This window comes from Lissotriton helveticus, chromosome 9 (genome assembly GCF_964261635.1).
Source record: "Lissotriton helveticus chromosome 9, aLisHel1.1, whole genome shotgun sequence".
Taxonomy (NCBI): Eukaryota; Metazoa; Chordata; class Amphibia; order Caudata; family Salamandridae; genus Lissotriton; species Lissotriton helveticus.
The window spans coordinates 1,217,777,418-1,217,802,428 of NC_136070.1; the positions used below are offsets into that span (position 1 = coordinate 1,217,777,418).

At 45.5% G+C, this 25,011-nt stretch overlaps 1 protein-coding gene across 1 annotated transcript; it reads left to right on the forward strand.

Annotated features, from left to right (window-relative positions):
- The first annotated feature begins 4,655 nt into the window (after nucleotides 1–4,655).
- RHO (rhodopsin) lies at nucleotides 4,656–24,124 on the forward strand. The gene is made up of 5 exons (XM_078661692.1): nucleotides 4,656–5,102; nucleotides 14,338–14,506; nucleotides 15,628–15,793; nucleotides 15,891–16,130; nucleotides 23,531–24,124. The coding sequence occupies exons 1-5, from the start codon at nucleotides 4,742–4,744 to the stop codon at nucleotides 23,657–23,659; spliced, it is 1,065 nt and encodes a 354-aa protein (XP_078517818.1). The 5' UTR covers nucleotides 4,656–4,741; the 3' UTR covers nucleotides 23,660–24,124.
- Nucleotides 24,125–25,011: the final 887 nt, after the last annotated feature.

A 25,011-nucleotide genomic window follows, 5' to 3' on the forward strand; every position in this document is an offset into this window, starting at 1 on the left:
GCTTTGTGTTCCACAGGTTTGAACACGTGGTTCGGGCCTGGATATAAAACCAAATGGGTTTATTTTCATAGGGTCATTTGACAACGTTGCCTTATTGTAAGAGGTAATGCTACCCCATTTAAAAATATTTTTATGAGGTGAGAATGCATGGTTCGGATCCCAGTAGGGGAGCGAATAGTTTTATATTCATATAGTTGGTTGGCTTCTGACAAAGATTTGTCATGCTAACATGGGTATTTTTTCCCCAGTGTTAAATGTCTTTTGACTTTACTTACCTGTGGTTCCGTCCATCATCCCCTTTGGTTTTGCTTTGTTCACCCTAAGTTGGCAGGGTATGCCCAGACGTGGGTCCCTTGCTCACTTTGCCACTGGATTCAAGATAGCCTGGCTGATGAGGATTATGAATCCGAAACCGGTCCCAGGATGCTTGTTTCCGGTCCAGGGAAGACATGGCTTGGCAGTTCGGGCTGGACTGTTCCCATGAGGCACAGGGTCAGACTGATTTGCATATGGCCATGTCTGAACTGGGGTGGCGGAGTGAGCTAATGAATGATGATGGATTAAACCCAGATCAGTTGACTGGGGGTGAGTGCTTGCAATGTTCAACACTCCTTCCATCATCCCCTTTGCTTTTGCTTAGAGTATGTTATTGCTCACCTAAAATATTATGAATGACCCATCTTTTCTCTTGTTCTGGACCGGGTTTGTTCTAGTAAAAGACTTTCATGGTCTCAGTTCGCAGACCCTCCTCCGGGGATTGCATGGCTTTGGCATTTGATTCAAAAGTAAGGAATCTGCAGCTAAATGTCTCTGTCAGATGAACAAGTTACTTACCTTTGGTAACGCATTATCTGGTAGAGACAGAATCTAGCCGCAGATTCCTTAACGACCCTCCCATCCTCCCCACTCCGCAAACTGAGTCTTCTTTTGTCTCCAAGATTTTACTATGGTCATTCACATCCTAAAGAAGAAAAAAAAGGAAGAATCCAGTGATTATTTCACACAAGGGTGTTTTTTTATTTTAGCACACTGTTTCAATTGGCAGTTTCTATCTGTGGCTCCATGTTTTGATGCTGAAAATAGTCATGGAAGAAACTGACATCGGCGAGTGAGTTATATGGACTCCTTCGACGTCACATCTGGTAAACAACGTTGATAGGAGTCACGTGACACCCTCTACCGACACGAGGACGTGCATTGAGGAAAAAATTCCAGATCCAGTCTCACGCCTGGGGAAGATTCTAAAGCAAGGAATCTGTGGCTAGATCCTGTCTCTACCAGATAAGGCCTTACCGGCAGAAAGTAACTTGTTTGTTTCTATGTTTTCTTCCCATATGGTTAGCGCCATTATTCAGCATCTTTAAAGCATTTACTAGCAATGGTGCTTCACATTCTGGAGTTCTAAAGAGTACATCGCAGCCCTGCATGAAAGTAAGTAGCGTTGCATTGAGTGAGTAATTACAACTAATACGGCACCGTATTTACAGAACACTGTGTTGATGATGTCATCAACCTTACATACACATGAATAACTGTGCTCACATGCAGTGGTGGTTTGCAACATTAATTAATGGTGCGGCACGCACCATAAATGCTGCTGGCTGCCGGGCACTCCAAACAGATGCTCCTCTCCCGCTCCAATCCTGGGGTGACGAGGAGCAGAAAGGAAAGGGAGGGACTTCCTCTCTTTTGCCATGCTGGACTATGGCAAAGCTCTCTACGCCGGAATCAACAGAACCCTCTTACACAAGCTCCAAACCATCCAGAACGCCGCAGCCAGACTCATCCTCGGGACACCACAGCATGAACACATGACCCTTCACCTACAAGACCTCAATTGGCTCTCTGTCAAGAAGAAAGTGACCTTCAAAGTTCTCACCCAGACCAACAAATCCCTCCACAACATTAGTCACATGTACCTCAACAATAGAGTCTCCTTCCACGTACCCAAAAGAAACCTCCGCTCCACCGATCTTGCCCTGGCAGGGGGCCCACGCATCCGCAGAACCAGAGCAAGCGGGAGATCCTTCTCCTACATCGCAGCCAAGACCTGGAACGGGCTCCCAGTCGACATCAGGCGCTCCCTGACCCTGCACACCTTCAGGAAGAGCCTAAAGACCTGGCTCTTCAACTGAACCGGAGCTTCCCCTCCCCCCCCACCCCCCCCCCCCAGCGCCTTGAGACACTCACGGGTGAGTAGCCGCTTACAAACCCCTGATTGATTGTTTGATTGATGCAAATCCAACCAATCGGATTGGTTGGAGCAGGCTAACCCAGCACCCTCAAAATGGGTGCTGGGTTAGCCTGCTCCAACCAATTCGGGCCTGTGCCTCCAATTTACAGCACTGGGATTGCTGTCTTTGAAGTGCGCATGTCAGACTGGCTGGCTGTAGGCAGTCAGCCAATCTGACATGCGTACTTGAACACCTAAAACGTCACCCTGCAAACTGCAGGAATCTGCCCCGCCTCCACCATATATCCACTTGCTAAAGCCAGCGGCACATAGAATAATAAAATGCTGTTCAGCCCAAGAAGAGAAACTGCCCCTGCAGTCACATGGCTCTAGTGGAATTTCTCACTGTGAGAGAGGCTAGTTAATATCGAGCCAAAAGTTTTGTGTCTTTTGGACTGCTTGCTACAGATATCTTCATGCAGAGGATCGCCCAAGGTCAAACTTTATAACATGTGTAACATAGGGGAAAATTACAGGTGTTACTCATGGAAAAATCACTCTATTTTCAATTGCACATTGTGCTTAGCTTTATTCTGTGAAGGCAACAACAACAAATAAGGCAACTAAGCCCCAAGACGTGTGAAAGAGGGACCCCCCTTTTTAGGCAGAGTCTCCCTTGCAATCTTCCTCAAGGTCAAGCCTGTCCAAGTTTGGGTCTTAAACAAGCTAAATATACCAAACATTGGTTCTGTTCGGGCTTGCATAATAGATCCCCAAGTATGGACATTAAAATGATATTTTTCAAGGAGGATGATTGGAAAGCCAACCCGCAAGCAATGAGTTGTGTTAACATTTTCTGTAAGAGTGTACATGGCGCAAAAGTCACAGGGGCCTATTTATGAGCCTTTGCGTCAGTTTTGCGCCACCAGTGCGTCACTATTTGTGACGCACCAGCAGCGTAAAAAATTTGCCATGTTGCGTCATATTTACAAAGTGACGCATCTAGGTAGATGCGTCACTTTGTAAACCCCTGCGCCACATTATACCGGCGGCAGGTATAATGTATGCAGGGTGGGCGTTCTGACGCAAGTAAGCCTCGTAGAAGTGACGCAGTGAAATCTATGAGATTTCACTGCGCCACTTCTAGGACGGAAATGCGTCAATATCTTACGCCTGCTTCACAGCAGGTGTAAGACTGACACAGGAACATTCGAAAAGGGACTTGCCCCATGTGAAATGACCCATTGCTGGAGTTACGTCACTTTTGTGACACACCCCAGCAATGCGTCATTTTTGCGCCTACTGATACGTCAGAAATACTGACGTATCTGTAACTCCTTGCGACATGATGCGTCATTATGTAAATATAACGCATCATTTGTGTCGCAGGGAGGGTGCAATGAAAAGTGACGCATCGCTGTTTTCACGCAACGATGCGTCACTTTTCATAAATGAGGCCCACAGTTTGGTGAAATGAACATAGCAAAGTGAGTGGTGCCTTTGTAATAGCTGAGTTGATAAACTAAGATATAGCGCCTTGAAGACTCTGGGCCTGATTCACAGAACTAACTTAAGACAAAATCCTAAACTTACTACTTTTGGTATTCACAGAAGTTAGGATTTTGTCTTAAGTTTGTCTTAAGACATACTTAAGACAGACTTAAGTTAGGATTTTGTCTCAAGTCTGTCTTAAGTCTGTCTTAAGTCTGTCTTAAGACAAACTTAAGACAAAATCCTAACTTCTGTGAATACCAAAAGTAGTAAGTTTTGGATTTTGTCTTAAATTAGTTCTGTGAATCGGGCCCACAATGTTTTGTGTAAAGTTTGCTAATACTTTCCTGATACAGAAGCGCTGTAGAAAACCATTAAATAAAATAAATACATAATAATATGTTGACAATGCCTGAAGTCTGAGTGACTTAATACATCAGTTTGCTCCATTTTGAATGCCGCAAAAGGTAAAAAAAAATCAATATATTAATTTTAATTGTCCTAATTCTATAATTCCTTGCACTGCTACTTCTCTAACGTTGAAGGTTTGCAGATCTGGAATAAAGGTGAACTCCTATATGCATTTCTCATACCCAACAAAATATACCTTATAAAAAAAGCATTGGTCAAGACCGGAAAATTGTGTCAAATGGTGACTGATGGCAAGGACAGAGACCATGCCTGGTAGAACGACCAGAACCCTTCTGGTTTCCTTTTATTGGCGCTCTCCGTTTTGCAGATATGCTCTGCAGTTCCCACAATAGTACGTATAAAATGTCCTGGAACTGGCTTTTCCTGCGCGTAGGCAGGTGTAGCCTTAATACCTTCAATGGAAGCCAATTAACACTTGCAACCTTAGTTGGATTACTGTGATTATCGCTGTCCTAAATCCGTTAGTGCTGACACTGGCCTGGAAAGCTTACTCAAGGTGGCACGCTATAAAGACAGTAGAGGTCGCCGCCCAGTAGAAGCCAGCTTGCGCGCAGGGCCAAGAAGGAGGTTTGGGGCCAGAACTGGGGGAAGAACCAGCAGGGGGTAAATTTTAGGGGAAAGACTTTTGTTTGGGTCGCCGCAACCATGAACGGAACAGAGGGTCCAAATTTCTATGTCCCCTTCTCCAACAAGACTGGAGTGGTGCGGAATCCCTTCGAGTACCCCCAGTATTACCTGGCCGAGCCATGGAAGTACTCCGCGCTGGCGGCCTACATGTTCTTGTTGATCCTGCTGGGCTTCCCCGTCAACTTTCTGACTCTGTATGTCACCATCCAACACAAGAAGCTGCGAACACCCCTGAACTATATCCTTCTGAACCTGGCGTTCGCCAACCACTTCATGGTCTTTGGAGGGTTCCCCGTGACCATGTACTCTTCAATGAATGGCTACTTCGTCTTCGGGGTGACGGGTTGCAACGTTGAGGGCTTCTTCGCTACTCTTGGTGGTAAGTGTTTGTGGTATGAAGAAAGTGTTGGAAACGTCAACTGGTTGAAGGCTAGGACCCCATTGAGTACTTCTGGAAATATTCTATTCAACGCCTTCAGACCTCTGTGTCGAACTGACCCTTGGAAATCACAGATTTTAGGAATATTTCTTTTATCCTTTCTGCTGCAAAAGATGAATGATTTTTAATATTATTATATAAATGTATCAAAAATATCCACAGAACGAAAAATGTTGGGCAAATTGCAAGCAATGCAGGAAGCAGGGGCCCTATAGTATAATTATGGAAGGTGCCTACACTTTAGTAGTTACTAGCGCCACTATAAAGTGAAAAATGTGCAGAAGTAGAGAGAGTTAGGAAAAACAGATGTGTAATTCAGAATTATACTTCTGAAAATCAACACCAACAATATTGTGATACAAGAATATTGAGTACAGAATACCGAGGGACAAAATATCGAAATGTGTGTGCATATAGGGAATGAATGATTTAATATTCCTAACTTCACATCTAGGTACCTTAAAGATATATGTACCACATAGGTACATATATGTGGAGTTAGTTACAGAAAATCTAGACTTAATTACTGTTATTTTATTATATTCTGTCCTTGACATTGTGTCCCAACTATATTCTGGTTTCTATATTCCCGGGCCCACTGTAGTTCAGATTATATTTAACTGTTGCATACTTAATGCTTAATTTGAGCCGGTGGTTTCCGGTGCTCAGCACCGGCACTCCATCATCAGCACCAGCTCTTTTTATGAGCTCCAGTTAAGGACACATTGCTTTACAGTGGGCACGGAGAGATTAAGTGATTTGCCTAGAATCACAGGATATTGAGCCAATGTTGAGACTCAAACCTGGTACCCCAGCTCTGAAGTCGGCAGCTCTGGCCATTATGCCACATCCTCTCCCCACTTTCGTGGTTAGTAGTCAGTTCTGTTTTAGGCGGCGCTAACAGGAGAATTGGGCTGGTGCAAGCTGCCTCCTGATGAGAGCCCCAGCACTTACGTTTTTCACAAATTAACCCCTGCGTATACTGACTCTGCAAACTGGCGTGATTACAGGTTGTTGAATGGCAGGTGAAAGAAGAGCATCCAATGTTGTGTTTTTCTTTGCATTCTGGGTCTTGGAGTTCTGCTTGTAATAGAGGAACAGCAAAATAATAGCACGTATAGACAAGCATTGGAAATGCAATAGGTCTCGCAGCATTAGAGTTAGTGCTTTTAGAATTGTTTATGGGTTTTTTTGTAAATCTTTAGCATTTTTGTTTCCTGTAGCCAATGCTAAAGAATTTAAAAAAAAAAGCCATAAACATTTCTAAAAGCTCTAACTCAAATGCTCCGAGACCTATTGCACTGTGTGAGGGTGAGGGGTTGAGGGTGAGTGAGGGTGAGTGAGGGGTTGAGGGTGGGTGAGTGAGGGGTTGAGGGTGAGTGAGGGTGAGGGGTTGAGGGTGAGTGAGAGTGAGTGAGAGTGAGTGAGAGTGAGGGTGAGTGAGGGTGAGTGAGGGTGAGTGAGGGTGAGTGAGGGTGAGTGAGGGTGAGTGAGGGTGAGTGAGGGTGAGTGAGGGTGAGTGAGGGCGATAGATAGATAGAGTGAGGGCGATAGAGAGATAGAGTGAGGGAGATAGATAGATAGATAGATAGATAGATAGATAGATAGATAGATAGATAGATAGATAGATAGATAGATAGATAGATAGATAGATAGATAGATAGAGTGAGGGCACCTAGAAAAAACGGGGCAAAAAAGTCCCTTTGTTCACCAGACACAATATCTTTGTATTCTCAATGTCGGCCATTTATTGACAATCATTTATGGTGGCTGGAAACCATTGATATAAAGTGTAGAAGTGAGTTTTTAATCACACTTATTTACGTTTTTGATTACTATGGGAGGATAAGTGCAAAGTCTGCTGAAATGGAATATTTCGATATAGTGCACTGGCCCAAAAAAAAGTTTGTAGAAAATGGCCAGAAAATGTGGGCTTGGCCAGCGGTGCTGATTTTAGAAGTGGTGAGATAGGCTCGATTCTCCGCAGCTCAACATCCTGTGATTCTGGGCAAATCACTTAAAGTCTCGATACTTAACAAAAAAAACACATGAATGTGTGCCCTTGTGTAATGTAACTGGTGCTCCTGTACACTGCTCCAGTGCATTCGGGTCAAGTTCACGCTAAAAAAAATGTGTAGAAAATCATAAACACTCTGTTGAAAGAGTTAATTTGAAAGCGGTCTGCATGCAAATCCCTCTGTATGTTTTTGTAATTTCGGTCAAATTCTTGTCAACGGACATGACAATGTGTAAACCGAAAAAATATATATGCCACTATGTTGGCGAAGTGCGCTGTAGTACACATTAATCCATTGCCGTTTTCGACATTTCTGTTTCAGCCATTAAACACAAAATAACGAAATCACAATATTGCACCCATTTTAAAGTTGATACCGAGAAGAAGGCGAGGCGCTACAGTCACCAAAGCTCTGCTTCATATGTGAAAGAACACACGCACGTGCATTTCCATATAGCTTCCGGTTGAGCATAGTGACATGAGTGGACAGGTACTGTCCGGTACTCAGTGCCTGCGACTCTAGAACTCATAAGGGAGAGTACCTTAATTTCTCAGTAGAGGTGTAATAATACTTTGAATGGAAGCTTACCAGCACTCAACATGGCTGGTGGCATGGGAGAGAGGAGTGGCAGAATGCAGGGGTGGATGGGAAAAGGAAAGTGAATAAAGAGGGGGAAAAATAAAGAGTGCACGGGAACGGAGAAGAGAGAGATGGTAAGAGAGGAAAATGAGAGAGAGTGGAAGGGCAGTGAAAGAGAGCGAGAGGGGAAGATAGGAAGAAAGATAATGGTAAAATTGGAGCTGGAGGGAAAGAGGGTGGGAAAGACTGGGAAGAAGCGAAGGGAGAGAAGACGAGACAGGGAGGGAGAACAGTGGCAGAAGCAGCGTTAGTGGAGAGGTGGGGAGAGAGAGAGGGGGTGGAAGGGCGGCACGAGGGAACGCAAGAGAGGGGATGAAAAGAGAAATACTGAAAGGGAATAGGGGGGCAGGAAGGGGAGGAAAGGTAGATGTGGAGCGGAATCGGACCGGAAGTGTGGGGTCCATGGGGAAGATGCTGCGGGGACGATGAAAGGGAGAGACGGGGAGAAGCTGGGAAGGGACCGGAGGGGTGGGAGGGATGGGGTGAGAGGCTGACAGGCGAGAGACGCTGATTCAACCGGGTCTCACCCGGCCGGTCTCACTCCGCGGGTAACAACCTGTGACATAACGGAGGGGAGAAAGAGAAGAGAGAGCGGCGTGAAAAGAGGCAGTGGGGAGGGCAGGGGGGGGCAGGGGAGGACTCGGTGGAGAAGAAGAGAGGGGGTGAGACAGGGAGGGAGAGAGCGAGAAAGATCGCGGAGGGAGGTAGATGGTGAGTGGAAAGAGAGAGGTGATAAAAAATGCAAGCAAAAAGAAGAAAAAAAAAAAGAAAAAAGGTGTGCACAAAAAAAGAGAAGTGGCAGCTCTGGGCAACGCGGCCGTGAATAATTAGGGGGGAGTAGAAAAAAAAGTACGGCCGGGAATAGAAATGCCTTCGTTATATATCACAGTATATACACCAAACCCCTCCTTCCTATTACAAACAAATGAGGCAGATTGGCATGGCCAAATCATGTTAGAAAGATAGGAGCCACGATAGGATGGGAGCTTGCCGAGGCAGTCAGAAAAAGCAAAGCTGCAATGAAAGACAAGCATACTTTCTGGTCCGGTAAAGTTCAGTGTCAGATTACACACGACAATGCCACGGGACTATCACTAAAACTGTTTTCATTGTCAACAAGCTCTCGGCATTGCGTGGCGGGAGGGGGCGGGGGGAACGTCGAGTCAAAAAAACAAGTGAAAGCGGGATGTAAGTAGGGGGGAGGAGAAGTCTGGGCAGGCAGGATGACTCAGGGGAGGGGGCGGAGCGGGGCAGAGCGGCATGTGGGTGTGAAGAAGCCGGGCCTTTGAAGTGAAGCTAAGCTTCACTTCAAAGGTGTCGGAGGAATGCGGGCGGCTGTGCACGCGCTTTTAAGCTCAATGCACATGCGCATTGAGCTTAAAAGTCACGGGCACTGCAAGGAATCGCCACGATTCCTTGCAAGTTAGATAAAGAGTCGATGAGCCCCTATAGTCTCGCTTGCTCGATGCGCATGCGCATCGACAGGCGAGACCTAAAAAATGATTTCAGAAGATGACCCATGATGACTTGAGATATCAGAATCTGATTGGTCTGGCAGGAAACACATTAGCAACCATAATCGGGTGATTCACTTGGTCAGCTGTGCTGTGGAGCAGCACTGGTAGGTAAGATCTGGCCCGCATGAACGAGGCCTTCACAAACATACTGTTACGGGCGGGCAAGGTTGAGCAGCATAATATGGAGTCCTTGTTGTAGCACCTTGAGTGTTGGCCTAATGTTGCTCAGCTGTCGACTTTATTTGGGAGCTTTGTATTCAAAGGCCCTGTATTCATAAAACGTAGGAGGAAGATGGCTGAATGAATGCAGGGCAGGAGATATAAAGATGAAGGGGCATATTTTATGAGTTCACGCAGCTCAGCATGTGAAGATGCTGCACTGTGTTGCATGAATGGGAGAGAGCAAAATAACCCTGGGCGAAGTACTACGCTACGCTCGCGAAGTTTGCCAAGTTTGCGCTACTACGCACTACGCGTATTGCACATACCACAGTGCAAACACGCGTAGCGGTACTTTTTTGCTTGCTCGCAGTCCTCAGCGTCAAGTTGGCGACAGCGTGGGAGCAAAATGACATCCCAGCGAGACTTTTACCTCGTTCGCAATCAGCAACATCAAATTGCTGGTCGCGAGCGTGGAAAATATACCTCCCGGCGAGATTCTCAACGCGGGGAAATAAGGTTTCTCATTGCGAGTTGTCGCGTATGCTCGCGACCGCTCCTGATGAGAAACTACCAGTTCGCGTTGAGAAAGCTGCTGCTCGAGTAGAAATCTACTCGAGCGGCAGAAAACGACTGCTTGCATTGTGCAAGATGCAGTTTGCACTGATTGCACAGTGCGGACAAGCATCCGGCACTGTGCAATCAGTGCGAACAGCATTTTGCACAGTGCACTATGCAGTTCGCGTAGCTACGCATAGCTCGCGTAGCGCACTTCGCGTAGCTACGCGTAGTGCTACTAAGCGAACTACGCCCAGGGTTAGAGCAAACTACACCTAATTTTCAAAGAAATGGGGCAGTTCTGCTCTCTCCATGCGCTGACACACTTGTGGTTGCCTGGGAAGACATGGCTTGGCAGTTCGGGATGGACTGTTCCCATGAGGCACAGGGTCATACTGATTTGCATATGGCCATGTCTGAACTAGGGTGGTGGAGTGAGCTAAAGAATGGTGATGGATTAAACCCAGATCAGTTGACTGGGGGTGAGTGTTTGATTTGCTCAAATGCTCCGTCCATCATCCCCTTTGGTATCGCTTTATTCACCCTAAGTTGGCAGGGTATGCCCAGACATGGGTCCCTTGCTCACTCTACCACTGGATTCAAGATGGCCTGGCTGATGAGGATTATGAATCTGAAACCGGTCCCAGGATGCTTGTTTCCGGTCCAGGGAAGACATGGCTTCGCAGTTCGGGATGGACTGTTCCCATGAGGCACAGGGTCAGACTGATTTGAACTGGGGTGGTGGTGAGCTAAAGAATGGTGATGGATTAAACCCAGATCAGTTGACTGGGGATGAGTGTTTGATTTGCTCAAATGCGCCGTCCATCATCCCCTTTGGTATCGCTTTATTCTTCACTTCACATCCCGGTAAATGAGTGTCAAGGTAGGTGTATGTGGAGTTATGGTATAGTAAAATTAAACTTACCTACAAGTACTTACCTCAGGATATTTTGGGTAGTTGATTTTCAGGTCAAGGTATTTTTGTAGGGCAATGTTTCGTTCATATGATTCTGAGACTGGACTTATACCTGTAATGAATTCTCCAGAGATACACTCAAAATCTATCATACAAATACTCCAGGGTAGATTTCCCACAGCGCATTATCGGCCCTATAGTAATGGGTTTAAATGGAATCTGCACCTGTGGTAACCTGTTGTTAAGAGAATATATGTATTAATATCTTGGAGGGCCGGTTTGTGTCCTTTAATATTTAGATTTATTTTGGTTTTGCATCTTTGCTACTTAGAACTTAACCCCTTCACTGCGGCGGCTATTCCGCCGCAGTGCTAAGGGGGTGGGGCGGCCGCGCGGCGGGCGCATGCTGGTGACGGAACCGCTCCGTCACCAGCCGCGGTTGAGCTGTGCTCATGACGGAGCGGTTCCGGCATGGCCCCGCCCGCTCAATAGAACGCGCCGCGCAGGCGCGGCGGCCGGGCCATGACGGAACCGCTCCGTCATCAGCACAGCGCCACCGCGGCTGATGACGGAGCGGTTCCGTCATCAGCATGGATAGGGTTAAAGAGATCGGTGTCCCCCTGCCCTTCCGCTGTGGTTTAATTCTACCAATAGGCAGTGTACCTGGTTTCTGCAAGTGGGCTCCTTTCAATTACATCATGGCGCTGACACGACCCCACACTCAGAACTTACCCACACTGATCGGGCAGAGAAAAAAAATAATGCAATCCCATAGGGACGCCTAAGTTATCCTAAGTACTTCTCCTCTGCCTTAAAAGCCCAGCATTGATTACTGGTTGCCAGAAGATCCACGTTCAAGCTGCTTTGCATCCCCCGCAAAGCAATACATAGAACAGGACCGTTCTGCATCTGGAATAAAATCACGAAATACATTCAACAAAGGAACCTCTGCCCTAGAGTGGCACCTTGCCTTAAAATCCCACCATAAAAGAAAAAAAACATGGGTGGCACCCCAGTTCAGACATGGCTATATGCAAATCAGTCTGACCCTGTGCCTCATGGGAACAGTCCAGCCCGAACTGCCAAGCCATGTCTTCCCTGGACCGGAAACAAGCTCCTGAGAACCGGTTTCTGGCATTCCAGCCGTCTTCCGCCCGGCTTGCTTGAATCCAGTGGCAAAGTGAGCAAGGGACTCACGTCTGAGCATACCCTGCCACACTTATGGCGGCCAAAAGCGGTACAAAAGGGGGTGGTGATGGACGGAGCATCTGAACCAATCAAACACTCACACCCAGTCAAAAGATCTGGGTTTAATCCATCACCGTTCTTTAGCCCACTCTGCCACCCCAGTTCAGACATGGCTACCATAAGTGTGGCAGGGTATGCTCAGACGTGAGTCCCTTGCTCACTTTGCCACTGGATTCAAGCAGACTGATTTGCACAAAGCCATGTCTGAACTGGGGTGGCAGAGTGGGCTAAAGAACGGTGATGGATTAAACCCAGATCTTTTGACTGGGTGTGAGTGTTTGATTGATTCAGATGCTCCGTCCATCACCACCCCCTTTTGTACCACAGTGCCCTTTTGAAGCACCTAGTAAGCATGAGTTGAACATTTTTATTATACCTGAATTATTATTACTTTTTGGGAGGTGCCGTGTTCTACCTGCCAGAGCTGCCGGATTTGATCCTGGGGATCCAGGTTTGAGTCCCGCTGTCGGTTTACCACCCTGTGAATATGGGCAAATCACTTAATCTATCTGTGTCTAAAAAAAAAAAACACCTAACCATGTGTAATGTAATCTGGTGCTCATGTAAAAGCACTTTAATACCCGTGGGTCAAGTTCACGCTATATAAAACTGCAAAAAATGAACAATATATTGTGAAAGGTGTCTGAATGCCGACCTCAGAGAGCGATGGAAGATGGACTGAAAATCAGTCCAACTGTCATTTAAAAAAATGGTTTTGCTGTACATAATCATAAATTACTGCATTAAAGTACAAAACTCCCTGAGATGGCACTACGTATACTTCCCCCAGGCAGCACTGTACTTCATTGCAGTGGCGGCTCCTTCGCTAAGGCAGAGGAAGGTCGCCCCACTGAACAAAAGGAAAAATAACATGATAATAACTATTTTTCTATAGCTGTCAGTGGCTTCCGGGTGGGGCGGGGCTGGCCAGAGCAGGGGAGGAGTGCTGCGCACTCCCAAAGTGCGCATGAACTGTTTGTCCTGCCCTCTTGGGCCGATCAAATAATCCATGGGTACTTTGCATGTTCCTACCAGGCTGCCTTACACAGCCTGGTCAGGAGCATGCACAGGTTCCCAGTTGAAGTCTGAGCGCCGATCCACGGCGCTCAGACCAATCACAATGCTGCATTGCAGCGTTGTGATTGGCTCAGTGGAGCCTGTCTGCCGAGTGCTTCCTGTTGCCGGGAGTCTGCAGGAAGTTGACTTAGAGGACACAGGAGAGGCGGCAGTCAGACCGCCGGTATGCCGGCCGTTCCAAGTAAGTGTTTTTTTTGTTCCGTCCTTTGTCCCCCCCCGCCACACCACCCATGACCTGTAGCAGCCACTACTGCTTCACTGACCCAAAGGCAGGGCCCCTGGTGTTAATACCTTTGATGTTTACTATGATAGACCTGAACAGGGGTGTGCAACGTTGCCCGAACAGGCTTGATCATTGGTATATTATCAAAATGTGCATGTGTGAAAGTCACATCTAAAGAATATTTTACATAGTGAGTGGTAGTGGTTATACCTGAGAACAAAGCAAGGACCCAGCCCTCTTTGACCTATGCTGGACACCGTTTGTTTAAGTCGAGCAGGTGCATTTTAAACAGCTCAGCACAATTCAGGCACCTACTCTAGAAGCCAACATGTTTCACTGGCACTCCTGTTAAAGCATGTTATTCATTGGGCCTTCAAATTAAATATGAAATGGCCACAAAGTAAATCCGCTCAGGATCACACTGATGGAAAAACAATGCAGCAACACGTTTTCTGCCAACACCAACCCCCCCTAGTGATGTCAGAACATATCTGCGAATTTCCTCGTTCTGTCCGAATTGCTCTTATTTGTTGCCCTGCGTGTTCTCACTCTGCCCATTTTCTGTAGGATAAAAATAATGGGTTTTTAATGCACATCAAAGAAAGGTGAAGATTTGCCCATAATGCATCCTTCTAGACTCCATGAAAGGAGCTTGTGATTAGAGGAACATATGGTGTCCTGAATTATTTAACTCTTGGCAGATGTAACACTGTGCTCCAGAAGGTGCCCTTTGAGGCGGATTTCTCAGCCAGACCTGTTTTTGGTCTTTCATCATCAGTTCTAACTTTTTGCTCAACTTCTTCTCTTCTTTCCCTGACAGGTGAAATTGGACTCTGGTCCCTAGTGGTCCTGGCCATTGAAAGATACGTGGTCGTCTGCAAGCCCATGAGCAACTTCAGATTTGGAGAAAACCATGCCATCATGGGCGTCATGTTCACCTGGATCATGGCTCTGGCCTGTGCCATGCCTCCCCTCCTTGGGTGGTCCAGGTAGGTCTTGGACTCTATGACCCTGATTACAATATAGGGCAGTCGGACCGCTGACCGCTATTGCGGTGGTCAGGAGACCACCTGACAAACAGTCTGCGGTCCGACTGCCCAACTACATTAGGATTGCCATGCTGGTGGTCAGAAAGTGCTCTTTAACACTGTGGCTTGTGGGTCGCCGCCATGAAAAGTCTGTTGGAAGGGGCATCGTAATCTCAATGGCAGTGCCTGCCTTGGCACCCCCTCTTGTCGGGACTACTATTCCGACTGCTGCCCCTGTCAGGATCTGAGATCCTGTTGTAGGTGGCGGTGTTCCTCCACGACTGCTGACGGTTCGACAGCATATATCGAAATGCGGCAGTCGGACCGAAGGGCTGTCTGTCGGGCGGACCGCCACCAAAGGTTTGTTAGTGGCAGTCCACCTGACATCGTAACCCGGCCCTACGTTTTGATGGTTGGACAGGCCATTGGTTTGATGGTCAGATTCGGTAGAATGTGTCTAATCAATGACAAGAGCCTTTCTCTTGATCTCAGATCCACGCACAAGGTTCTGCAAAGCCAACTTTGGTCCTGTGCTTACTGTGACTATCTTTAACAGAGAAAAAAAATTCTAATGACAAACTAAACGAGTACAATATAGAGGACAAATAATAAAATGATTAGCCACTTTAAAGATGTTCATCCTAGTTGTAAAAGAAGACACCTTGGGGTAGAAAGGGGCCAGGGAAAGAGAATGCAATAGCACCAAAGGTGAATCTAGAGTTCTGTTTCCACAGTGAACACAGTGTTTGTAATAGTCTTACATAATTCTGTATAAATGGGCACTGCGGTTGGGTTTGATCTTGGTGGCGTGGTCTTTGGGCTTCTCTGGTGTTTGTCCAACATTCAGGCACTTTCTTGCATGACAATTGCTCTAGTCTAGGGCCCTAAAATCAGAAACGTTTTGAAAATGCCATTAATCTAAACCATTGCCCCATCACTGCATGAGGCGGAACCAATCTTACTTAGGTGAAGCCAGGGCAGGCTATATGAAACTCCTATGTTACTAACTAGGTCCTCCCCGTGGAGACTGAATTGACTGTTGCATTATCCACTGCACAATGACATCATCTCTCCATCCACAGGTACATCCCAGAAGGCATGCAGTGCTCATGCGGAGTGGACTACTACACCTTGAAGCCTGAGGTCAACAATGAGTCCTTTGTCATCTACATGTTCGTTGTCCACTTCCTTATCCCTCTGATCATCATTTTCTTCTGTTATGGGCGCCTGGTCTGCACTGTCAAGGAGGTTGGTGCTTAGATTGTCTCAGTAGCACTTGTGATGCACTCTCACCTGCTCCAGCCACCATCACTTACCCTACTAACATGATCTTCTTCTTCTCCAGGCTGCAGCTCAGCAACAGGAGTCTGCCACCACCCAGAAGGCCGAGAGAGAGGTCACCCGCATGGTCATCATCATGGTAATAGGTTTCCTGATTTGTTGGGTACCCTACGCCAGCGTGGCTTTCTACATCTTCTGCAACCAGGGATCAGAGTTTGGACCTGTCTTCATGACAGTCCCTGCTTTCTTTGCCAAGAGTTCTTCCATCTACAACCCAGTCATCTATATTTTATTGAACAAACAGGTAAGGTTTGTGCCAATGTGTCCGATAATTGATTGTGTGACCCAACATGGTTCTTTTCTATGTCACAGTGATATTTGCTATTCTGACTGGAGAAATTCGATGCCCTGAACTAGGAACGGGTGGAATATTTCTTTCCGCCGGTGGACTCTTGGAATTTTGGGCAACTCTGTGTTACTCTCTAGTCAAATTCCGTCAATCGATACATGGCGAAATTTTTCTCGCATGCGTGCCAAACGATAAATTGGCGAGGGCACGCGAGATTTGGCGTCACCACAGCATAATTTCGGTCACTGTGAGGATAATCTGGCATGAATTTTCCAACACCGGCGCTTGCAACTGTTCACAGTCAGAAGGCTGCCGCTCAAGTAGAAAATTACTCGGCCTGCAGCAAGATCAACTCAAGTAGCTGCGCCCTCGTGCATAGTGCTGTTTGCACTGATTTTTCTGTACAGAATGCGCTAAATTGCAGCACGAGCAGCAACTTGCCTATTTCCGCCCATTATCGAACCTCTGCGGAATCTCACGGAGTATTTTTGTAACTCCGTGGAATTTTGCAGAGCCAAACTCCACGAGTTCTGTCCACTCCTGCCCTGAACCTACTATGAGACTCAGGAATGCTGTTCTGCTCATGTTCTAGTCACTTGGACAGGAATCCATTTAAAATTGAATGGCCTGTCCAACATCAAGAGATGGGTGGGCTGCTAATATAATTTGCCGCCCTGTTGATTGGCATAGGATTTTTACATACCATCCCATGCATACACAGAACCAGTTCAGTAGGATGCATGTTCTCTTACTTTTCTCCTAAAGCATGGAACAACCTCCCACTCCATATCAGAGCTTTCTCCTCTCTTCTTGAATTCTGTAAGAAGTTGTAAGAAGCTTTTCAATTGGCTAACCTGCTCTAGACAGGGCTAGGCACACACACCAGCTCAGTGCCAGGATACCCTTGCTGGGTACACATAACATACCAACATAACATCTGCTACCAGCGACTGATGGATACAGACTGTCCTAACTGACTATTACTAGCCAAGTTACCATTAGAACAAAGGCATTAGGAGTTAGGCATGCTGGGGGAGGGTGGGCAGACTCCTTTCTCTTTGTTTGAGTCTCGCCCCCCCCCCACCCCCAGCAGATTTGATTATGAATAGGACGGGTGAGTCAGCACCTGATTGTTGGCATTCCTTGTCATCAATCCACCACCTTGTATGGTTACTAGTCCCTGTCACATGAAGGCGATTCGGTGCACATTGTGTGATGCATCTAAAGTACACCCTATACAATAGGTTGATTGTGGCTGGTGGTGCAGAAGCAAAATCACAGAGGTCACAGATCGGTATGGCAAGCAGGATTGATTACCCTTAACCCCTCCTATGCTCATGACGAGGTCAGCTCGTCATGAGCCACGGTGCTCGTGTGCTCCTGACGAGCTGAGCTCGTCATGACCGTTGGAACGCTCGCACGCTGGGCTAATTCCCCTGCTGTGCGAGCGTTCCACACAAATGGGTGTGGTCATGACGAGTACCGCGGCTCATGACGAGCTGACCTCGTCATGAGCACGGGGGTGCTGTGCACGCCCCCGCCCCCCAGCACAGCGGGGGAGACAGCCCCGCAGCCAAGGGGCTAAAGTCCTAGGGCATGGGGAAGCAGACCGCCCCTTCTGTAGAGTGAGTGAGGAGGAGTGGGTAGTGTTTTGGAGAAGAGTTGAGATTTTCAGAGGTCAGGGCTGCCCTATTTGGGAGGTAATAGGCCCACAGAAGCAGCAGACAATTACCCGGTTAAAGATGCAACAGTTGTTAGCTTGCTGTATGCTTGAAATGCGAGCAGGTAATGAATGTTCTCGAATAAAAGGTATGCACAAGACAGGGGCAAAGATATAGAGGGGAAGAGGAGGGATGGTATGATAAACAGAGGTTTGGCATATGAGGTCCTTGTAGTTGCTTATTCTAAGAAAAAGTCTACAGGGGATATTTACAACACAAATTCAGAGCACAGAGTTACAGCAAAATTGGTAACGCTGCGCTCCGACATTTTTAAAACGCAGGGATACGCCGAATTTACAAAAATAAGGTGCACTGCCTGTGTTTCCCCTACTGTTGGTGCTAATGAAGCTGCCTAGCACCAGCTCAGGCACCATTGCACCATTGCAAAGGTGCATGCACTATAGGGATTCCGGCACATAAACAATCGTGAAAGGTGATCTGCACTTCCATTTGTGCTGCAGCACACTTGGAAAGAGCAAAATCAGAGAAGAAATTAATTTCTCCTCGTATCGCTAGTCTAAGACCTTGTATTCCCTGGTCTCAGTTTTTGGCGCTTCCCCAGCCTTGTAAATATGGAGCAGTGTCAAAAAGCAAACAGTGTTGTGGCGGAACGCCCACTGAAACACCCTTTGCATGCCTCTTTCATGCAAAGTGAGGGTGAAAGGGGACCTTATTTACAAGGTAGGGTTAAGCCACTAGAGATTGAAATTACCAAGACCACGCTAACCTTAGGCTTCACCTGTAAACTTGCACTGAAAACTTGAACTGTTTCTTAATTTTGCAAACGCACAGTTTTTAATCAAAAAGTCGGAGGTAGATATTGAAACAATTTATGTTTTGAAATTTGAACGTCTACTAATTGAATTTGAATTTGAATAAGGGAGTGGGAAATATAGAAGGTTGCTTACCTCTTTCCCTCCTTTTTCCGCGTTGGTCTACCGGAACCGCTCGAGGGCCACCATTTTGGTCTAGCTGTTCCAGGTTTGGGAACAGGAAAGGGGTATTTAGAGCATAAGCTGGTGCATTTGCTCAGCAGGCGCACAGAAAACGGGCCAAAGGCATGTCATTTTGCGCCTGTCAGCGTCTAGGAAGCGGCCAGTGGCAGCCATGCTGCTGGATTGAAATCAGAATCCCCATTACAAAACTGAAGACTCTTTTATACGGGTATGGAACTGTGGGATCTAAACCCTAAAGCCTGTGTACTAAAATCCAGAAAACATTCAAAGCAATTCACCAAGTCATGGGATTTAGAGGAGAGATGGGGCAGCAGGGTAAGGGAAAGGAGAATATAGGAATAGAGGGGAGCCTTAAATGTGGCCTCAATAACGCGTGTTCTCTAGTGAAGCACACGCAAGAGCTCTACCTGCTGGTAGACTCATCGGAGTGGGATATACTATTCATAACAGAGACCTGGATACTCAACAGGGCTGAGATAGATCTGGGCCTTACCTGCCCACCAGGTTACAAAGCGATGAATACACCTAGAACCCACAAAAGAGGGGGGGGGAGCTAAAAATCATTTTAAAGCGAAAATGGGAACTTGAAATACTCCCAGTTGAGGATATTAAGGGAATGGAAATTATGGGCTTCTCCCTGAAAGGGAGAGGGGAAATCCTACTAACAGTGGTTCCATATTATAGATCCTAGTATAATCCCCTAGATGACCTCCAAAACCTATTAAACCTAACCTACAATTTAGCTCTAACTAACTCCAAACTACTAATACTCAGAAATTTCAACATCTGGGCAGAAAATAGAACTAACACCTAAACTAATGATGTTCTCACATCATGTGAAACATTAGGATTAGAGCAATTTGTTAAAGGCCCTACACACGAGGCAGGACACACCTTGGACCAAATATTGGTGCCTCATAACAGGGTGATTATAGAGGATGTAGCCTCCATCAGCTGGTCATAATATTTTCTGATTCGAGCTAACAGGGCTTAACCAAAAACAACACCCAAAATCTGCTAGACCGAAGATACAGGGAAGAGCCTGGGGAAATTAAAGAACCTGGATAGAAGGAATATTTTTAACACTACACACTGCTTCCATGCAGAAGAATCAGTAGACGAAAATTATAATCACCTTCAGAATGAAATCACTACCTCAGTAAACAAACTTATTTCAATAAAATGACTAACTCCTTAACAAAAACCTTCAGCCCCATGGCATACGGAAGACCTGAAGGTATTAAAGACGAGGATAGAAAACACGAAACACAATGGCGAAAATCATACACAGAGGAAGACAAGGTACAATTGAAAGAAGCATTAAAAGGCTATAACATTTAAATCAGGAAAGCTAAGGAAAACTATTACACTAGCACCATCACCAATGCAGTTAAGAAAACAAAAGAGATTTTCGAGATTGTTAAAGAACTCGCCCACCCAGACTGCAAAAAACAGTTAGTAGAACCAATGCAGGAATCATGTACCAAACTACCAGGCTTTTTCCACAATAAAGTAGACCTAATCATAAAGGATATTAGTAAAGAAAACCTGACAAATCAGGGGGAAAACCCTAAAATTATGGAGAAAACCTGACAAAACAGGGGGTACCCTAAAATTATGGAGCCACTCCAGCAGCCCCAAGATAACCAGGCAGAGCCAGATATGAAGCTTACTGAAATTGACCTATTAAATGAGAAAGATTTCAAGGTGCTAGTGTTATCAATCTCATCCGGCTCTATTTTAGACCCCATACCACACAAAAGTTGGGAAGGGGTGGCCTGAATTATAGCCGGCCTTACAGAATATCTGCAACCAATTATTAATGGTAGGATCAGTGCCAGCAGTATGGAAGAAAGCACTTGTTACCCCCCTATTAAAAAAGCCACAGGCAGATATACAAGATCCTAGCAACTTTCAACCAATTTTTGCAGCTCCCCTCCCCGGTTAAGATTGTAGAGAAGCACACCAGAAAAATACTGGCAAATTTTCTGGAATCTAATCAACTGCTCGAACCTGAACAGATGGGCTTTAGACCACCCCACGGCCCGGGATCAGCCCTAATAATGGCAACTGCCAATCTGAGGAGGCGAGTTGACGGGGGACAATCAAGAGTCCTGATCTTATTACACCTGTCAGCAGCGTCTAACACCATCAACCACCAAATATTAATCAACAGATTAAAAGAGATTGGAGTGGAAGGCACCTTCCTAAAATGGGTTGAATCCTATGTGTCAGAAAGATGGCAAGGCATCTCTCTCCCTCATTTCAGATCAGAAGTCAAGGGGCTACTACACGGAGTGCCACAGGGGTCTGCCCTAAGTCCCTTCCGATTTAACGTATATTTACGCCCCTTACTAACCTTAATAAAATTGTTTGGTATATCTTTCATAAACTATGCAGAAGACACCCAGATAATTATATCTTTGGAGAATGATGACCCGAACGAGTTGAATGACCTCCACAGTTGCCTATCAGAAATCTCAAACTGGCTCAGCAACAATACCCTAAAATCTAACAGGAGAAACATAGAACTACTTTGCTGCCCCCCAAAAAAGGTGCCCTGCCGACTCCCAGATAATTTACGTCCGTGGACCAAAAACACAGACTTAATCGCGGCTGAATCGGTGCGAAACCTTGGAGTACAGATAGATATTGAGTTCTCGATGGAAACTCAGGTCAACTCAACAGTGGCTACTTGCCATGGTCTGATGAGAAACCTGAGAAAAATCACCCCCTGCTTCCTCAACCAGCAAGAAATCTGGTAGTACAATGTACAATCCTAAGCAGGATTGACTACTGTAATGCCCTCTTACTGGGAATTCCAGACTACCTGCTAATAAGACTCTATAGAATTCAGGTACTGGCAACTAAATTAGCTCTGACTAAATCAAATACATTAAAAGAACTACACGGGGTACTAGTAAAAGAGAGAGGCATCTTTCAAGCAATGTGTATAGTCCCGAGGGCTTGAATGGATCTGGACTCAGACTCCTATAGAATAAATTCTACTACTGTCAACCAACAAGGAGGTTGAGATCATCCTCAACTAACCAAGTACATGTACCCAGGTTTAAAAAACCAAGGTAAGAGGCGAACTTTCCAAGTCCAGGCAGCAAAAGCCTGGAATAGGCTAAGAAGAAATAGAAACTTACTCAGTTTCAGGAAGGGCCTAAAAACGTGGCTCTACCCTAAATAAACTAAGGATGGAGTCAATATTGGTTACTCCGGTCCACTCTAGATGAATCTTTGATAGCACCAAGATGCCTGCCAGGTGAACGTTTGTACTTAATGAATGAACTATAATAATAAAAATAATGAAAAGAGCAAAATACGAGGAGAAAATGATTTCTCCTCGTATCGCCAGTCTAAGACCAGGTATTCCCTGGTCTTTGTTTTTGGCGCTGCCCAAGCCTTGTAAATGTGGGGCAGCATCAAAAAGCAATGGGTGTTGCGGCGGAACTCCCACTGCAACACCCATTGCACACCCCTTTCACACTAAGTGAAGCATGAAAAGGGGCCTTATTAACAAGGTGGCGCTAAGCCAGATTAAGTGGGTTAACAATGCTTTGTAAATAAGGGGAAGGGGATATAGCCACCAGAATGTCACTAAAGGGGATGCTCTGGTGGCGATATCCCCTTGTACATATGCCCCTACCTTTCTTAGTGATTGCAGCTAGTACGCACACTCCTCTTGTATTCAATGTTATAGATATATATTTTGAAAATATTTATTTTAATTGTTTTGTTTTTTTGCATGTTAGTAGACAAAATCATAACAGTAACAGTGATGTTACAAATGTACCTCCTATACACAATCCATTCTGTCAGATAGCAGTCCCTCCCCTCCCATGTAATACATTAGTTGTTATTGAATATTAAGCAGCTTGCGGTGAACCACTTGTCTTCCTGCAGACCAGGGGAAAAGTTATTTAGTAATTAGTTCAATAATATTTAGGATACTCACTAGAATCATTTATTTTAATCAATTTGTATTACACTTTAACTAGCAGCCGGCACATGTTTTGCCTTAGAGTTCCCATTCAAGGCTTCAAATCAAGTCACGGAATGATAGTTTTCACTGGGTTAGGTGACCTACTGAGTGAGGGAACTCCCAACCTGGTGCCTAAATTAGAGAAAACTCTGAATTAAGTAACGAAGGCCCCTACCTTTTTTGTGCTGATTATGTTTTCCACTAGAGCTACTAGAAAAAATTACAATAAAAGAGAGGAGGTGAATGAAAACACACTTTACTTTGGTGCAGCTTGAAGGTTTTCTGTTTAGTAACCTGTGCTGTGAAGAATATTAATAGTAAAACATTTATGAAAGGAAAAAGTAGGGGATGTCTAGATAAAAGGTGCTAGCCCATGGACTGTCCAATGACAGACCACGAGGGTCAGATCCAAGGCAGTCTTTTGGAAAGTATGGATAAGTTGTAGTTCCATAAAGTTGATCTAAATGAGAAAATCTTGAAAATGTGGCATGGATCCAGCTCTCCGGACCAACACTGGGCACCTCTAAACTAATTTATGATTCATGTTCTTGAAAATGCTGGACAGTGTTAGATGCGTTAAGTAAAATGGACTGACATTTCGGTAGACCATCCGAAAAAAAGGCAAAGAAGTGTTGGCTGTGTCAATGAGTAATAATTATCATCTTTGTGTTTCCCCCCTACTTCCAGTTCCGAAATTGCATGATCACTACTCTCTGCTGTGGGAAGAATCCCTTTGGCGAGGATGAGACCACCTCTGCGGCCACCTCCAAGACCGAGGCTTCTTCTGTGTCTTCCAGCCAAGTTTCTCCTGCATAAAATCTTGAGTTTGCTTAATACCAGGGCTGGCACTGTTACCAAGGTTGTATGACTCCCACCCAGCCCTGCCCTGTGCCCTGAGCGTGAATGATCGACATAACCTCTACCCCCACTCAGCAAGATGGACAATTTTTCAACATTCATTATATTGTGGTTGCTTGTGCAAGGCTGTATATATTTCAAGTATTTATGCAAATACCTTTAGATCTCTAAAAAAAATATCCTTACTACCCCAGAAAGAGATTTTCTGCTATGTTTTCAGAGCTACAAAGATGATATATTTTCATAGCGTCACTCTGTATTCTTTCCTGGGTTTGAATCCACTTGCATATTAATGTAATCACAGTATTTTTTGTAAAATATGCTCCAGTTTCAAATCAAATGCAGCTTTTATAAGGTTTTGATAGAGAAGGTATAGAAACAGTGCATGTTAAACCTGTAATAAAGAGCAATTTGCAAGTACAAGATGTCTATAGTTATTCAAGCCTCTGAGCAGTGAGGCAGGGACTTTCTGAAATGCTCACCAGCTCCTAGAAAGTAATGCTTCCAGGGGTTGTCCCATTTGCTTGGCCAATCAACTGATATCTTCATAATCCTTTGATTTGCCGTAGTGCAAATTTGGCTTAAACATCGACTGAACCTATCAAAGAAAGATATGGCAATGACAGGTAATGGCGAAGGGGGGTATATGACAGTGCTTGCTCAAATGTATGCCATTTAGTAGCCTTTACACTAAAATGTCAGTCCCACTCTCAAGACTTCAAGGCTGCAGCGTTTTTAAACCAGCAACATTATTAGAGGAACCGTTATGGGGGCTAAGTTCATGCCCGAGGTGGCTAAGCTCTGAAGGGCTTCTAGGTCTGGTAAACACACAAAGTACTGTTTTGGGGCCTGGGTTCTGGCCACTTTCACTAGTTGACACCCTTGCTTGGCCAAGAACCAATCTGTACATGTTAATCAATATAAATTGAGAACCTTTACGAGAAACATTTTTCTTCATCAAGTTCATTTTAAAACCAACAATTGAGTTTTAAAGTAATTATTGTGTGTGAATAGATTGCACACAGCAGCAAGGTGTCCATGGGAAGGGAGTGTTCCCATCCCTGCTTTGTACCTTTTTAGCTTTATCCAGCCAATTAGGTTACTTGCTACCTCAACAGACAGGGTGGGGACTAGAACCCTGATTTAACTTGAAATATGTGCCCACTGTTGATAACCACTTATACCCAAGTGGTTTAGTTACGATCACCCCCAGGCATTTTCCGAAAGTCTATGAACAGTGATTCCCTGGCAGTGTTCGGTGCTTTGGGCTGAGGTGGAGGGCGCTCCATGCTAATGTGGGGGACTTGAGT

Excerpts from the sequence above, each read along its gene's own strand:
- RHO (XM_078661692.1), top strand. The coding sequence starts at position 4,742 with ATGAACGGAACAGAGGGTCCAAATTTCTATGTCCCCTTCTCCAACAAG. Across the intron at positions 15,794-15,890 it reads TGGTCTGCACTGTCAAGGAG|GCTGCAGCTCAGCAACAGGA; the intron begins GTTGGTGCTTAG and ends CTTCTTCTCCAG. Across the intron at positions 16,131-23,530 it reads ATATTTTATTGAACAAACAG|TTCCGAAATTGCATGATCAC; the intron begins GTAAGGTTTGTG and ends CCCTACTTCCAG.